At 49.4% G+C, this 14,880-nt stretch overlaps 5 protein-coding genes across 5 annotated transcripts, besides 1 other annotated feature; 2 read left to right on the top strand and 3 right to left on the bottom strand.

Moving 5' to 3' along the window:
* Positions 1-320: 320 nt before the first annotated feature.
* Positions 321-2,809, top strand: FPSE_01301 (uncharacterized protein; the record flags this gene model as incomplete). The annotated part of the gene is made up of 5 exons (XM_009254421.1): positions 321-897; positions 951-1,334; positions 1,390-1,423; positions 1,471-1,610; positions 1,896-2,809. 5 exons carry the CDS (start codon positions 321-323, stop codon positions 2,807-2,809), a joined length of 2,049 nt encoding a protein of 682 aa, XP_009252696.1.
* Positions 2,810-3,147: 338 nt separating this feature from the next.
* Positions 3,148-3,989, bottom strand: FPSE_01300 (uncharacterized protein; the record flags this gene model as incomplete). Its single annotated transcript, XM_009254420.1, has 2 exons — positions 3,148-3,742; positions 3,793-3,989. The coding sequence occupies 2 exons, from the start codon at positions 3,987-3,989 to the stop codon at positions 3,148-3,150; spliced, it is 792 nt and encodes a 263-aa protein (XP_009252695.1).
* Positions 3,990-5,627: 1,638 nt separating this feature from the next.
* On the bottom strand, positions 5,628-6,479 carry FPSE_01299 (uncharacterized protein; the record flags this gene model as incomplete). Its single annotated transcript, XM_009254419.1, has 1 exon — positions 5,628-6,479. The coding sequence occupies one exon, from the start codon at positions 6,477-6,479 to the stop codon at positions 5,628-5,630; it is 852 nt and encodes a 283-aa protein (XP_009252694.1).
* A 1,758-nt stretch (positions 6,480-8,237) lies between these two features.
* FPSE_01298 (uncharacterized protein) lies at positions 8,238-9,181 on the bottom strand (the record flags this gene model as incomplete). The annotated part of the gene is made up of 2 exons (XM_009254418.1): positions 8,238-8,639; positions 8,768-9,181. 2 exons carry the CDS (start codon positions 9,179-9,181, stop codon positions 8,238-8,240), a joined length of 816 nt encoding a protein of 271 aa, XP_009252693.1.
* A 2,545-nt stretch (positions 9,182-11,726) lies between these two features.
* Positions 11,727-11,764: a microsatellite.
* Positions 11,765-12,017: 253 nt separating this feature from the next.
* FPSE_01297 (uncharacterized protein) lies at positions 12,018-14,514 on the top strand (the record flags this gene model as incomplete). Its single annotated transcript, XM_009254417.1, has 2 exons — positions 12,018-14,102; positions 14,161-14,514. 2 exons carry the CDS (start codon positions 12,018-12,020, stop codon positions 14,512-14,514), a joined length of 2,439 nt encoding a protein of 812 aa, XP_009252692.1.
* Between the last annotated feature and the right edge of the window lie 366 nt (positions 14,515-14,880).

Genomic DNA, 14,880 nt, shown 5'->3' with positions numbered 1-14,880 from the left:
ATGCAGCGAGTGACTATGGTATCAACGAGCAGGTGCCACCTTTATGTGCTTCTAGCGCATCAATAACTCAGTGGCATGACTCCTTCCCCTCCGCAACCACTCCTTTCTACCTCTTCACCCTAACCTCTCTTCCCTACGAAATTCTTCCGACAAGCATCAATACTTTTCCACCAACTGGCTGGGCAGAATAACTTACTGTCAAGTAAGGGACTGTCTATCGTGACAGTATTGTTCAAATCATACATAGAAGTTCATTCGTTTCTTTATGCTCTACACTTCAAGATAATCCACGATTCCTCACCACATCAACATCGATAAGGATGTTTCGGATGCCACCTCGTCGTCCCCGATCTACTCGACAGAGGTGCGACGGAGTTTCGCAGCCAACAAGTCCACCGGATTCTGGGTATAGCTCGGCGGAGGATGTTTTTGAATGCTCGCACAATACTCGAAAAAGATACTTCCCTTCTTTCGATGGCTCTGGTCCAGATGGAACCCCTATACTAAAGCTACTTGTGAACGAAGAGCAAACATGTCCTGCAGCCAAACAGGAGGAAGTCCAAATCGAAATTCCTAAGACCCCCGAGCGGCATCATCCCAGGCAGAAACCAAACGTGGTTTCACCCTTTATTTGTCCAAAGACTCCCAAGCGCTTGCCCCTGCAGGACAAGAGAATTGACCACAACAGAGGCCTGGATAGATACGTCCCAAGACGTGACTTCGTCTCTCCGTCGTTCGAAAGATATCGAACTACTAAACAAAGTCATGACCTGTCTAGAGAAGAGCGCTTGAAGCGCAACCAAAGTGCTTCGGCCGATCCTTTTGTTCTCAAACGTCATGTTCTGGACCCTGACCCACGTTTTCCTTTCAGAGTTGACGACACCAGTCAAGACAGAGGTTAGAAGGCCGATGCACCAATATTTCTGTGCTAACTTGTGTCTTTCTCTCAGGCGTTGCTCTGGGCCAGCTCCCACAGAACCGAGGAGGCGAGCGCCAGGTAAGTATGGGGGCCATGTGGTCAGTTGGGGGTGTTGCACCCAGCACAATTGCGGTCGATGATGGGCAAGGACATCTCGTCCGACGTGGAACGAATGCACGCTTATTTCCAACCCCCTTTCAAGAAAGCCTTATCAGCACGTCAGTCGAGAAGGAGAAGCACGAGGGCCGTATTGCTACGGCACTGAAGATCGATCAGGTTCGGAAAATCCTCGAGTTCGCAGAAAATCAGCAGATACCTCGAGGCCCAAGATGTCACACTCGACAGACAGGATTCACCCAAACAAGTTGGAATGGGTATCAGTGGGCTAACAAAGAAGAGTGGTCTGGTATGCTCGGTATGCTGACTTTACCTGATCCAAGGCTAACCCATGACAGCTCCCATTAAACCAGCGAGGCAACGACTTCTCCCAGCTGCTCCGTTCAGGTAGGTGTATCGGAACATCAGATGCGCAATGAACTAACGTGCTCCAGGGTGCTTGACGCGCCAAACCTCAAAGATGACTTTTACTGCTCACCATTAGCATATTCAGCCACCACGCACACTCTAGTTATTTGCCTGGGAAGTATGCTTTATGCTTGGTCCGAGTTCCGAGGTGTTCAGTTGCTCCACGGTACTCATCCCGACACCTAGTTGACGTCGGTCGCCTTCTCGTCAACGCAGGGGGGTAAAGCCGTGCTTGGGATCGGGCATTCAGACGGCCGGATCCTTTTCCAATCCATTTTCGACACACTGCCACGGTTCGAAGTTCGTCAGGCGTTCCCCATTTCCTGCGTTAGCTGGCGTCCCACCTGTACCCTACGACCTTCCAAGAATCCTCTCATCCTAGGGGTTCAGGTTCAAACCGAGGACTTGGTGGTGGGTGACGAGATGGGCAATATATATTATTACGTGGTAGAGTGGCCAATAGGCTGGGAAATCACCCGGAACACATGGCCTGGTGCAGTGTCGTTGATAGCCAGGATCAGCAATATTCACTGTCAGCAAGTATGCGGTCTTGCATGGTCATATGATGGTCGTCTATTCGCCTCGGGGGGTAACGACAATCTTTGCTGTCTTTTCGATGCTGAACAAGTTGTCGGACGACGACTTGAACCTACTATACCAGGGAATGGATATCGAGCGCGCGTCGAAGCTAGCAGCGCCTATGGTGGTATTGAGACAAGAGTCACACAGTTGATAAAGCTCCCTCAAAGTGAAGACGGTCTGGCGGCACAATTGCGACTGGTGCCAAATGCTACTGATGCAGTCCGCTGCCTTGGACCTAGCATCGCGAAGCATCACTGGAACCATGACGCTGCTGTCAAGGCTATAGCTTTCTGTCCGTGGAGACGTGGATTAGTCGCTACAGGAGGTGGCTCTAATGACAAGTGCATCCACTTCTTCCACACTCCATCTGGGGCGGCTTTGGCAACGATATCAGTATCGGCCCAGGTCACCTCGCTCATCTGGAACACGACCCGACGAGAGATCGCAGCCACGTTCGGCTACCCTTCGCCAGAGCACCCATATCGGGTCAGTGTTTTCAGTTGGCCCGAATGCAGACAAGTTGCAGCAATACCTTGGGAGGATGACCTGCGGGCTCTTTATGCCATTGCTTATCCTCGAGGGCCAACTTCCAACGACCCAACTATCGCGGGAGGGGGGCAGGAAGGATGCATTATTGTTGCATCAAGCGATAGAAGCATCAAATTCCATGAAGTTTGGTCGCGAGAAAAGGGCGTGACTGTAGGCGCCACCGGCATTCTGGCGGGAAGCGATATTCTCGAGGGACTTGAAGGTATCGATAAGGAAGGAGACGTTATCCGTTAAAGTGTTCCTGTTCGGTTTGATCCGTACCTGAGGGTGAAACATCCGGGCCATAAGTTATGTTAAGGATCAAAGACTTCGAAGCTGAGAGAATGACAATATGATACGATGAGAATCCTGACCTGATCGCTATTCCTTGTCGAGTTTTGCTAAGAAACACTCCCGCACGTATGTACAGATGTATAAGAAGCCACCATTCTCTGCATGTGGCATGAAAGAACAAGATAAATTATTGACATGTGTGATAAACCCTGAGAAACGCCCGTACCAAAGACTCCAATAACTCCAACTGATGCGCTTCGCCGCTTGTCACTTTCTGGGACAAATCATGAACAACTCAATCATTTCAGGATAGCAATCAGAAGCACAAGAATGATAATGAGAACCACAATGGTAGTCATTTGCTTATTCTCGCCTGCCCCACGAGCAACCTTTCCGAGCATCCGGCTTGCGCGGTCCAACCGGCTTTGATGGCGATCGGTGACAGCCTCAACATCGTCGAGCATAGCAACATGGCTATCAAGCTCGTCGCCGATTTGCATGCTCAGTTCGCGCTGGCGTCCAATAGACTCGCCCAGGCGATCGAGCTGCTCATCTTGTTGCTCAAGGATCTGAGCGTGGTACTGGTGAAGTTGCTGATTGTCCATTTCCTGGGCCTCATCCCGGTAGCCTGCGCTGTCATCGGGATTATCGCGATAACGGCCGAAAAGCTCGGTGGATGGGGAAGGTGGAGTGTCGCTGAAGCGGACAGTCTTTGGCTTTCGAGAGGTCGGTGATGTAGAGGTTGCGTGTTCAAAATCGTCGGCGAGCTCCTCCGAGTTGGGATGGGTGAGGGTTTCAGTTGTTGAAGAGGAGGGGTGGCCTCGGAATTGGGCTGTGAGGTCGTCCAGTTGTTTCTGAAGCGATGAGATGGATTCTGTCAGGCTCGAGGCGGCACTGCAAGTGTCAGTCACGATAACAGCAGTGCGCAGGGTAGTCGAACATACGTTGCATCACCAGCTTCGGTGAGCCGCTGTTCTTCCTCGCGGAGGCTAGTCAAGCCATCGCGGAACTGGTCAAAGGATCGCGAGATGTGGCCATCCTGGGAGTCGCCTTCAAGGTTGAGGTTCTTTGCTCGCTGTCGCTCAAGGAGCGAGAGCTTTATATGGTCGGCGAGAAGAAAGAGCTGGCTTGCGCTCGACATGACTGGCAATATATTATGATACGATAACGGTGGATTAATTAGTAGGTACTTGGAGATGAGCTCTCTGATCGGGGGTGTGTAGCAAAGGTTGGCGCCAAACAGAACTAATGCGACAGACAGCTAAACCCAGCACCGATGTAAAAAGAGGAGCTATCAAAAGGAGCCTTTGCTGTGAATCCGACGTTGCGATGATGATGATGAATGCCGAGGGTAGGGAAGTTAGCTATCCCAAACCCAGATGCCTCTACAGATACCTGGCACCTATTCTACGTACGGATAGGTAACTTGGACTGTGCTGGGAGGTTCCATCAGTTGGTGTTACTTGAGCTTCGACCAAAGTATTGCTTCAACCTGGGCGATAGTAGAGCCACTCAATGTACTTAAAAAGGATACCTTGGCCGCTGGTTTCGCAAGGTTCCCTGGCACTTTTGAATTATCTGATCCCGACCCGAGGTACCTCAATTGGCTCAATTGGATAGAAGAGGCTGGGGACATGCTTCCCCTGAGCCAGCATCACTTCAGGGCGGTAGGCTTCTATTTTAGAGGTACTAACGAAAGCGAGCTCATTTATCACACAAACTTAGTAGATCCGAGAAGAACGAGTGCCTGTTGGTGATAGAAAAAGCAGAAGAAAATATTGAGTTTTCCTTTTCCTTGTCAAGGATCAGCAAGGTCTACAAAGAGCAAAACTACCCAACTACCACAGGCCGCCGGTATGTTTGATGAGAGACACGGGCCAATGTACAGACGTTGCCAGGTTGCTACGGAGTAATGTCTAGGAATGTGGTGAGCGTGTGGTGATATGTGCAGTTGTATCGCGTATAGTAGGCATAAAGTATGATTTAGAACCGCATGCGGTACAGCTTTTCTATTGAACCAGAACGCCGTGCTTGGGTCCGAGAAGATTTATTGCTGCAAGGGACTGTAAGACGGACCGTTTGAAGTCACTTGCATGTATCTCTCCCTATTGGCGTCTGTATAATTAGTTTGTGTGTTCCGCATTGTTAGTGGTAGGTGTTCACGATGACCTGCATCGCATCCATGGACAACTGTTGCAGTCCACTGCATATGGACATTGGTCCACAATCTAAACCACACAGGAGCGCGTCGCAATTCAATTTCTTTGTATCCGTATCCAGTTTGCACATAAACCGGGCTTTTTTTCAATCCCGACCCGAATGATGATGGTAAGTCTTAAACAAGAGCATGGGTCGAACCAAGCGAGATGTCGCGTCGGCTTTTTCTCGCGAAAGAAACGCCAAGAATCAACGCGTATCATTAGCGAGTTTTCCTCTCTGCTAACAAACGAAAAGAGGTTTTCGGATCCCCATGACAAACCTACAGATTCAATGTACAAGATAAGCACGATTGTAATAATGTCCAGAATCACGGCATACGGCTTGCAGAAAGATTTTACTGATGAATGATGTAAATTGCAATCAAATGATATCAAGCCATGACTGTCCGAGTCTATGGCATTCGCTCTTAGTGGGCCTTTCCTGTCAATCCCTAGGCTCCTTTCCCAGTCCCATCCCAATCCTTAAGCATGACAAACCGTGAACTCCGTGTAGATAGCAAATAAAAAACAAGATGCAGTATAAGAGACAAAGCAACGTTCTCGATCAAGGTTTTTTTTCCTTAGTCCATTCTCATATCCATATCAGGGACGGCATTGGCTGGTCGAGGAGACTCAGCTGCGGAGAGAACCTCCATTCCATCAAAGATAGGTGGAGAGCATTGAAGGTTTTGAAGGGCACCGTCGGCTGTCTGGCTAACGAGTTGGCCTTGTCGCAAGTTTTCAGCAAACAGGAAGAAACCCTCGTTGGCTTCTACGAGATATGACTGCAGACCGTTGCTCTCGAGAATAATTTTGGCGTTGGAGACGGGGAAGTGGTTTTCTATGTAGCGGGCCCAGCCTCGAGCAGCTTGTTGAATATGATCTTGTTCGCTGATTCTTCGCCAGCCAATACCGAGGTGCAAAGTGAAGTTATCAACAATAGGGCCCTCAGCGGCAGGCTTGACATCGGTCTTGAGGGAAGAGTTACTGGTAGAGGTCTGGCTCGACAGAGCAGGGGAAACACGCTGCAGCTTGGGGTTTCTGATCATGGAGCGCGCCTCTTTGATGGCAGCTTCCTCAGCAGCCTTCTTCTCTTCTACCCATGTACCGGACTGACTGCTCGCATCCATGACATAGCCGGTACTCTTCTTGATGAGGGTCATGCCAGGGCCGTAGATCCACTCCTCTTCAGGCTCCTCGACGGGCAAGGACTTGATGTCGGGCTCAAGATTTTCAGAAGCCTCGTCCCGAGAACGCTTTCTGCCAGCTGCAGCAGGTCGTGCAGGCTGAGCGACTGCAAACTGGTTTGGCATGGGTGCAAATCGTGATGGTGTATGGTGTCCAAAGTTTGCCATGCCCATGGATTGGTGGGCATGTTGGGGAGACATGGTAAGGACAGGAGAGGAAGAGTATTGAGAGCTGAAGTACGACATTGTGAAAAGCGTCCTTTTTGAGCAGGAAGAAACTGGAAATAGTTTTGGGAGGTTAGTAGTCAGCAATGTCAGGTTTCAAACCATCTATAGCGTCCTTGGTACACGCGTTGGTGATGAGTTCGGTTGACTTTGAGATGGGAAGCTCAGATAAAGATTGAGCAAGAAAGACAAGATGGAGTGAAAGGAGAGTAGTAAAATGCGGTATAGAAGTGGTAGAAGCCAAGAGTATGAGGAGGGTACGCGACAGGCGAGCGTGGGCAAGATAGGTACTAGGTACGGGTTGAGTGAGAGAGTTCGTGATAGAAAGCAAGGTTCGATGAGACCAAGTTGAAGTATGTGGTGGATGAGTTATGTGAAAGAGGAGAGAAGGGGAGGAAATAAATAAACAAAAGGAGGAGGATTACAAGCTGTAAAAGAATGCGAGGGGACGACTGGTAAAAAGAAAGAACCTGTAAGAGCGACAGGAGAGGGAGGAAGAGACGAGAAGAGAAGGGGCGTGAGTGTGAGTCCAGTGTGAGTGGCTCTTTACCCCAGGTTGAAGTGCTCTTTTTACCACCCACCCATGCAGCCTCACTCCGATCTTCCAACAGCTATAAAAGTTGACACTGTATGTTGGTCTCGCGAACGGCGAAATCCGCAGAGGAATACTTTGATACGATAGATTTGTGGTGGTCTCTGCATCAGTATACTAACAATAACCTGTAACTCGCTCGGCAAGCCGCAGCTGGGTCCATGCTAGACAGTAAACACACAGTAGCACGCCATCAGCTTATCGCAAACCTCCCGGCCCTTGATGAGGTTTAGCTCAGGGCTAAAGCAGCCTGCAGTTGCAGCGTCAGGTACGTACCCGCCGATGGCAAGTCCCACTCAAAGATGCGCTTGACTCCTTCTAGGTTGCGTAATTGTTAAGGGTCCCCTCCCCGTAACGGGCATAGCGTGTCAGCGGGTCTCGAGCATCTCCCGAACGGTCATCTGGTTGGATGGCCAACGTTTTGGACTTTTTTCAGTTGCCCCGTGCCACTTTGTGAGTTTGAGCCGAGCCCAGCTTGCCCGTACTATGTAAGCCCAGCCCAGCTCAGCCAAGTTTTTTCACCTGTGATCCGCTGTCGCCATTGACCAATCTGGCTCCGAAGGTATTCCAGGCTGACCCACACGCCTCCCGCCCAGTCCGAGTCAGTTTAAGTCACTTCCGACTTCGATTGGATACTTGCGGTACGTACCCTTTGTGAGCCTGTTTGCATGTACGTACCAGCCCTTGAAACCTCTGGAAGAAACCAGGAGATACGTATCCGTACTGGCTGTCTGTTTGGAAGTGAGTGGAGACTGCCAAACTTTGTGCCTGAGGTAGCCAGGCACATCCGCACAAAGTTTGCCTACTGGAATTTTCGTTGCCGCGAGAGACTGGGCTGGGCGTGCTGCCATCTGGAGAGCCCCGAGCCAGCCAGATCAACGACCAACGACCAACAGAACATTCGGCAATTGTTTGCGAGGAAGCCCTAGTCACTGAAGGACCGTCGAGCTGAAACTAGGTAACTACACACTCAATGGAATTTTGATGTCATTCATTAATCTCTAGAGGCCGATTGAAGCTATGATGCGAATGTTTGAGTACATACGGATACCACTTCAATGATCATCCTTAGGCTGGCCAGGCCCCAGTTGCCATGACACTATGCTTGATTCATGCCAAACCCATCTTCTCTTCCTTGCATTTGCCTATACTGTTGATCGCCTGACATCACAATGCGTCTCGGTAAATCAAACATCGTCAGTGTTTTGACTGTCTTCGTATAAACCGTGCAGCTCTAGGCTCAACCCTACCAAGCTAGTATTGCGTCCAGCTCGCCTTCGTCTCACTGTAACTGGCGCATCGCCTACATCGGCCTCTATGCGTCTGCCTCGAACTGGCGCGGTATAAGCTCCGTTGAATCGGCTTTGATGACGGGCCTCTGGCAGCTGCCTTGGTGTTTGCGGCTGTCCATGCACAGGTAGAGCATCGCTGTATACAGACAAGTTTCTTCGTGGGGGCGTAACGTTGAGCTCTTCTGCAATCATTGAGGCCATCGTCTCAGTATCCACCGGACGATTGGTGGTTTCTAAAGAGTCCCGGTAACGGTCGTGAGTAGATTCTCGCTCCGAGTTGCGCGTTGGTACCCCGGGCTTGGACTGCCAGTCAGCCTGCTATTCGCTCATTTGCGTCTGGCATATCTGTCTTGATCTTGCAACAGAATGTAACGAATACTCGTCACTGCGAATAATGGCACATTTCAGCCGAGGGGTCTACTTACAACTGTCGTAAGAAGTTGCTGGACGGTCCTGCCCTCGTCGTCATCTTGATGGATGGTATCGTCGATTACGTTGGCGAGCCGTGTGCGAATGGGTAAACGAACAGCGCCCACCTCTCTGTCGATACCGTTCCCAGCCGACGATGTTGAATAAGTCGATTCCTCTTCTCTTGCCAATACATCTGGACTTGATGAACTACGAATTCGTTGTCTGTTAGTTGGGTCGGTATCGGGTGTCTGTATGCGTGTATTCATAGCATGTTCGAGTGTGGTTTCCTCGTGTTCTAATGCAGTGGACCAATGTGTTCTGATCGTGCATTCTCGGTTCGCAAGATGTTTTCTGTAACGGCTATGGCGCTCGGCGTCGGTCATTTCAGACGCTGTGATAGTGATCGTGGTGGGCTGTAGTCGGATCATGATGACAATTTTGATGATGCCTTCGCCACCCACTCCCAGTTATGAAACTGCAACGGTGTTGAGTTGAAATATGCTATCAGATACCTTAGTAGTTAGGTATTATTTTAGTCCTTTTAAACATACATTCGTTCCAGCAACTTCCCCAGGAGAGTCCTGATAAGAATCTTGGTCGTAGTATCGAGCAGGAGCTTACCACATCGCTACGTCTACAGGGTAGGTGTAGTCGTCGCGTGTGTATACGCGACTTCATCTTTACAAATGTTATACGGTGTGTCAGATGGACCAATAATCAAGAAAACGTTTGGTAGTATGCATGTAGGTAGGTATTAATGAGAGAGAAAATGCTACAAATGTCTTGCCAGAAGTGTTGATACCTGACTTGAGCGATTCCTCGAACTAGACGCAACGGTTCAAGATCGCTTTGTGTAGGCAAAAAGCAAACGTGCTCAACAAGCAGTTGTGCTATAGTGACTTGGGGGGTTTCCATCCAGCTTCAGGTTCCATCTCGCCTGGGATCGTCAATGTGTCGCCACAAATACTTTTTATTTTATAGAGCTCTAAACCGAAGCTTGAATCAAGCCCTTTCATTTTTCTCTAAATTCTTAACCAGAGGATCCATGTAGATTAAGAATATAACACATAACTAGATCTAGGTTTTCCTCAATAACTAAGTGTAACTTTCTCAACATACGTACATAATAGAGCATCCGCCGAGGTAAGTCAATACAGCAACAATCAACTCTATGATGCAGGTGACTAATAAAGAAGCTTCTGTTGAGCCGTAGATACAGCAGTAACCTCTTCCCCTTGCAACCCTTAACCAATCGCCGAAGACCTTCCTAGTCACTACGAATACTGTGAGGACATGACCCCCCCCCCCTCGTTTCTTCGAATACCATGAGCATTATCATCAAGGCAATGTATTGGCAATTTCCAAGAGGGTCGATTAACAAAGCCGTTATTCCCATGAATAAAGAGGATGTCCGCGTCAATTACCTACCAGATAGCCTAGCTGCCCGAGATGAGAAGATGTTTTTATGGAATAAACTTTAGATAGACAAGAATCGATTATATGAGCATTTCACGTACATGACAAGTGGGTTACTCGCAGGTGTCTATTTTAAATATATTGTGGCTGTATCTGATACTGACTTGGTGTCTGAACTGGAAGCGCTGGTAAAAAAGCCAACATAAGAATTGACTTCTGATTTTAGCAAGCCAACCTCCAAAAGGCACACACCGATAAGTTTAGTCCAGCTGCTGGGCCAGATACTAGGAGCTTCAGCCATGGTTTAGCGCCGTGATAGTCAGGTACCTGACGGATGGGGGCCATCTGCGGCTCACAAGTGATGTGCACCTGGAGTAGATGCCTCGTTTATTATCCATCATTCACCTCAGCCAAATGTTAGATCGAGAGATATTTTTGGGTCGTTGCCTCCATAAAACTTATACTAATTGGCTGGCTGTTGTTGAGCCCTGTGGCTTATTGACTTGACCACTGTTTTATTCATATTGTTGCGGTAATAGGATCTACTGTTAAGCTCGTATCTCTTTTTAGATCGAATGAGTCTCACATCACATCATACTAATTGGCAGGCCCTCGGTAGTAGGTATTAACGAAGTTGCGTACCTGGGTACTAAGTTTGCTGTGCCTTAGTTCCCTGTGTAACTACCTACTAATAGTTCAAGGCTTCGTGTTTGGGTAAAGTTCTGTCCTGCAGTAGGAATAGCCAGACCTATACTGTTAAGCTCGTATCTCTGCAAAGATCGAATGAGTAAAACATTCAAAGCCAGACCTCCCGCCTCGTCTGGCCACAGGAGTAAGGAACCAAAAAGTGGCCTTGAAAATGGAAAGCAAGTAAACAAACAGGCGGTTTGTTATACCTGGTATGGATGTACTTCCCACATAGGTTAGTAAATCGCGATATGAAGCGAAGAAGAGAGAAGGAGAGTAGGAATGAGAGGGGAGGGGCTTTATATGTTGAGATGATACTTTGCTCGTATTAAAAGCTTGTTTAAAACTTGAGCACGCAACACAGTAACAACTTCTTTGCAAGTTTCCCATATGAAAGATGAGAGTGACCTTATTACGATATCACAGTTGAGAAAGACTCCACTTCAAAGTACTTCTCACCAGTATTATTTCTGGATAATCAAAGTACTAAATAAAGTAAGGAGTATTTCTATTTCGCTCGTTCACTCCCTGGCACACACGCACCCAAGTATTGAGCAAAGCCTGCAGACATAATATAAGAAAATTGCAAGTTCGCTGGGTTCTCCTTTACTGACCCCCCTTAAGTTGAAAAGACAAGGTTGGCAACGGCCTAAGGCGTCGTCTTTCGCTTCTCTGTACGCTCGTAATCTTGAGGTGGGCGGGCTGGTACTGACCTGGGGTGGCTTCGTACCTCAGGGAGCGGAGCGGCCAGCCTCAGGTACTGGACTGTTAATAGATCGCTGCTGGCCTGGCTGTGCTCCAGCTAAGTACCTTTTTATTTTATTTTAGTAGACAGGTCTCCATAGTTTACAGCCCGCTTCCCGTACAGTACAACGCAACGCAACGCAAAGCAAAGCAAAGCGAAGCAACAATCCGCCTTTTAACAATTTGTCGCTAACCACCTCACCTGTGCCAACCTCGTATCTCACCTTAACAACTCTCGCTTTCAACTCCAAAATAAATTGTTCAACATCGGTGATGCTCCAGGGTTCACGCCGCCGCCAGTGGCCGACCGTCCCTTGCTCACGACTCGCGTTTCTCCTCCCCGTGCGAGTCGAGCTTGAGCCTGCCCACTTCCCCTGAGCATCTGCTACCTGCTACAAGGCTTCTCCATCGCCCACCATGAATGGGGACCTGAGCCTTTCTCAGGCCCTAGGCGGACTGCGCATCGCCAACCCTGACGACGCCGCTGAGGCTGTTAACGCTTCATCAACCACTCCCGTTGGACCCGATTCCACTGCTCAAAATACGTCCCTCTCCGCATCAACGTCAACCTCCGCCCTCCCCTCTACGCCTCAACCAACAGTCACATCGACAACGCCCTCACCTTACGATGCCATTCGTCTCGACCCTATAGATGCCAGCGTCGAATCATCCCTAACCGACCCCCGACTCACCCCATCTGCCAAGTCAACCGACCTTACTTCAGAAACAAGCCCCTCGACGGGCCCTTCGCAGCCATTATCCCAGACGGAGGCATCGAGAACCTCCATTTACGGCATGCCCAACGCGCCTGAGCCTGGCTCCGGTCTCTCTTACCCTGCCAGGGAGTCCAGCCGACGAGATCCTCATCGCTTTAACAAATCGAGTCGACCAGTATCGGGCGTAAACCCTGGCGGCAGTCCGTTACCACCCCGAGGGAGCTCAAGAGGCATGGGTGTTGGATACGCAGCCGGGCCCGGCGGGCCACAGTCGAATCAGCCATACGCTGGTGATGCGCCGGTTCCTACCAGTAGAGAAGACTGGCAGGAGCGCGGTGCTGCTGTAGGAGTCCGGCGAGAAGTTGATGCAAATGGGCGTACCGTTGTCCGACAGGTCAAGAAAGGCGTCCGCGACTTTGCCTTTGGACGTACTCTTGGAGAGGGCTCGTACAGCACAGTATTCATGGCGACTGATCGACAAACACTCAAGGAGTATGCCGTCAAGGTACTTGAAAAGAGACACATTATCAAGGAGAAGAAAATCAAGTATGTCAACATTGAGAAAAACACTCTCAATCGACTTACCGAGCATCCTGGCATTGTTCGATTATATTACACATTCCAAGACGAGACATCCCTCTATTATGTTCTCGATCTATGTAACGGCGGCGAACTTCTTGGGGTCCTTAAGAAGACGGGCACTTTCGACATCGAATGCACTAGATTCTACGGTGCTCAAATACTCGATGCCATTGATTATATGCATTCTCGGGGCGTCATCCACCGAGATCTAAAACCCGAAAACGTATTGCTGGATGATCAAATGCACGTCAAAATTACGGATTTTGGAACTGCTAAATTACTGAAGGACCCTCGGGAAGATGGATCAACTGCATCTGCCAGTGGTGTTCCCGACCCAGGACGCGACGAAGATAGTCGTGCAGCATCGTTTGTTGGCACCGCGGAATATGTGAGCCCTGAACTCCTGACACATAAGAATGCTTGTAAGGCTAGCGACTTGTGGGCATTCGGATGTATCATATATCAACTCTTGGCTGGCCGACCACCTTTTAAAGGTGGCAGCGAGTACCTTACCTTTCAAAAGATCGTCAATCTCGAATACGAATTTCCTCCTGGGTTTCCACCAGCTGCTCGAGACCTTGTGGAGCGTTGCTTGGTACTTGAACCTGCGAGGCGACTCACTGTCGAGCACATCAAGAACCACGAGTTCTTCGATGGGCAATCATTTGGAAAGAATCTCTGGAGGACAAAAGCACCTCGCCTACGCCCTTATGTAGCGCCCCCGCAGGAGCCGCAGGTCATCCAGCTCAACGGCTTTTCCAACTCTGCGAACCCGACCAACAACTCGAGAGCACCCCCCGGCCCTCAGGCCACCCCTTCCAATGGGAGCAATCGGCCTTCTAGAATAATCACCGAACTCCCTCCCCCCACACAACTTGACATTGAATGGTCGCCTGTGTTGACTAAGAACAACGAGCGCATCCTGAAGCTAGGTGACCTCATGGTGGTCTCAACGCCTTTGCCATCAAGCCCCCACGGGAAGGAACCAGGAGAAGGACATAAGAAGTTGTCTCGTTTCTTCATTGGAAGTACAACAAAGAAGCGCCAGCGCTTGGTCATGATTACCTCGAGTGGTCGAATTGTGCTTGCTCCAGCCGGTGGTGAGGAGAAGCGGGCAAAGCAAGAGCTGTCCTTGCTAGGCTCAGATTGCTCCTGGAAGACTCAGGTCGATGCAAAGGGGCAAACGGTATGGTGTGTCAATACAGTAAGCAATATCTCCCATTTGTGGATACTCTGATCATTATACTGACAATCACATGTAGGGTGGTCACCATTATACATTTGAAGAGGCTAAATCCTCATCAACACCACCGGAAGGTGGTTCGGCTGCCGCTGACTGGGTTGAGTGCTTGGAGCGGGCCAGAGATATGGCGCTTTCTCAAAGCATGGTTACTTCCTATGGAGGCGACAGTGGATTCGCCGACATGTCGTCTCAAGTATCGAGTCCTTCAAGTACGTTAGGGGGACCGGGTAACTATTCTGAAGGTTTTGGAATAAGTGATCGACAGGGACGGAACCATCTGAGTAAGAATCAGGGGAATGCTGAAGATCCGGCACCTAAGCGTAACCGGTTCAGCAAGAGACAATCAAGAAATGGTCTCGGCTCTGCATTCTAAGGAGTTACCGACGACGACGAAACTGTATAGACAAACTCGAGGTGCTTATGAGCTTTTGACTGTTCAGGTCTATCTCATTTAGCATTAAATCCCTCGTCGATTGCATTCAGTTCGTTGATGGCATTGAGAGCGTGGCGTCTTAATTGAGGAGTTTTAATCATCTGAGCGGACTGGCCAATGCATTGTTTCGGGGTGCATTTTATTTAAACGATGGGGCTATGGGAGGGGAAGAAGGGCACAGCAGCCACGCGGTTGTTGATGGAGGAATTGCATGGTCTAAGACTTCTAGATTTCAAGAAGCTCAATCCACTTCACCATATAGCTATATACAAGCGTTGGGGAACTGGCCTGCTTTTCACTCAGTGT

This window comes from Fusarium pseudograminearum, chromosome 3 (genome assembly GCF_000303195.2).
Source record: "Fusarium pseudograminearum CS3096 chromosome 3, whole genome shotgun sequence".
NCBI lineage: Eukaryota > Fungi > Ascomycota > Sordariomycetes > Hypocreales > Nectriaceae > Fusarium > Fusarium pseudograminearum.
This window is presented reverse-complemented; position numbering and strand designations above follow the sequence as displayed.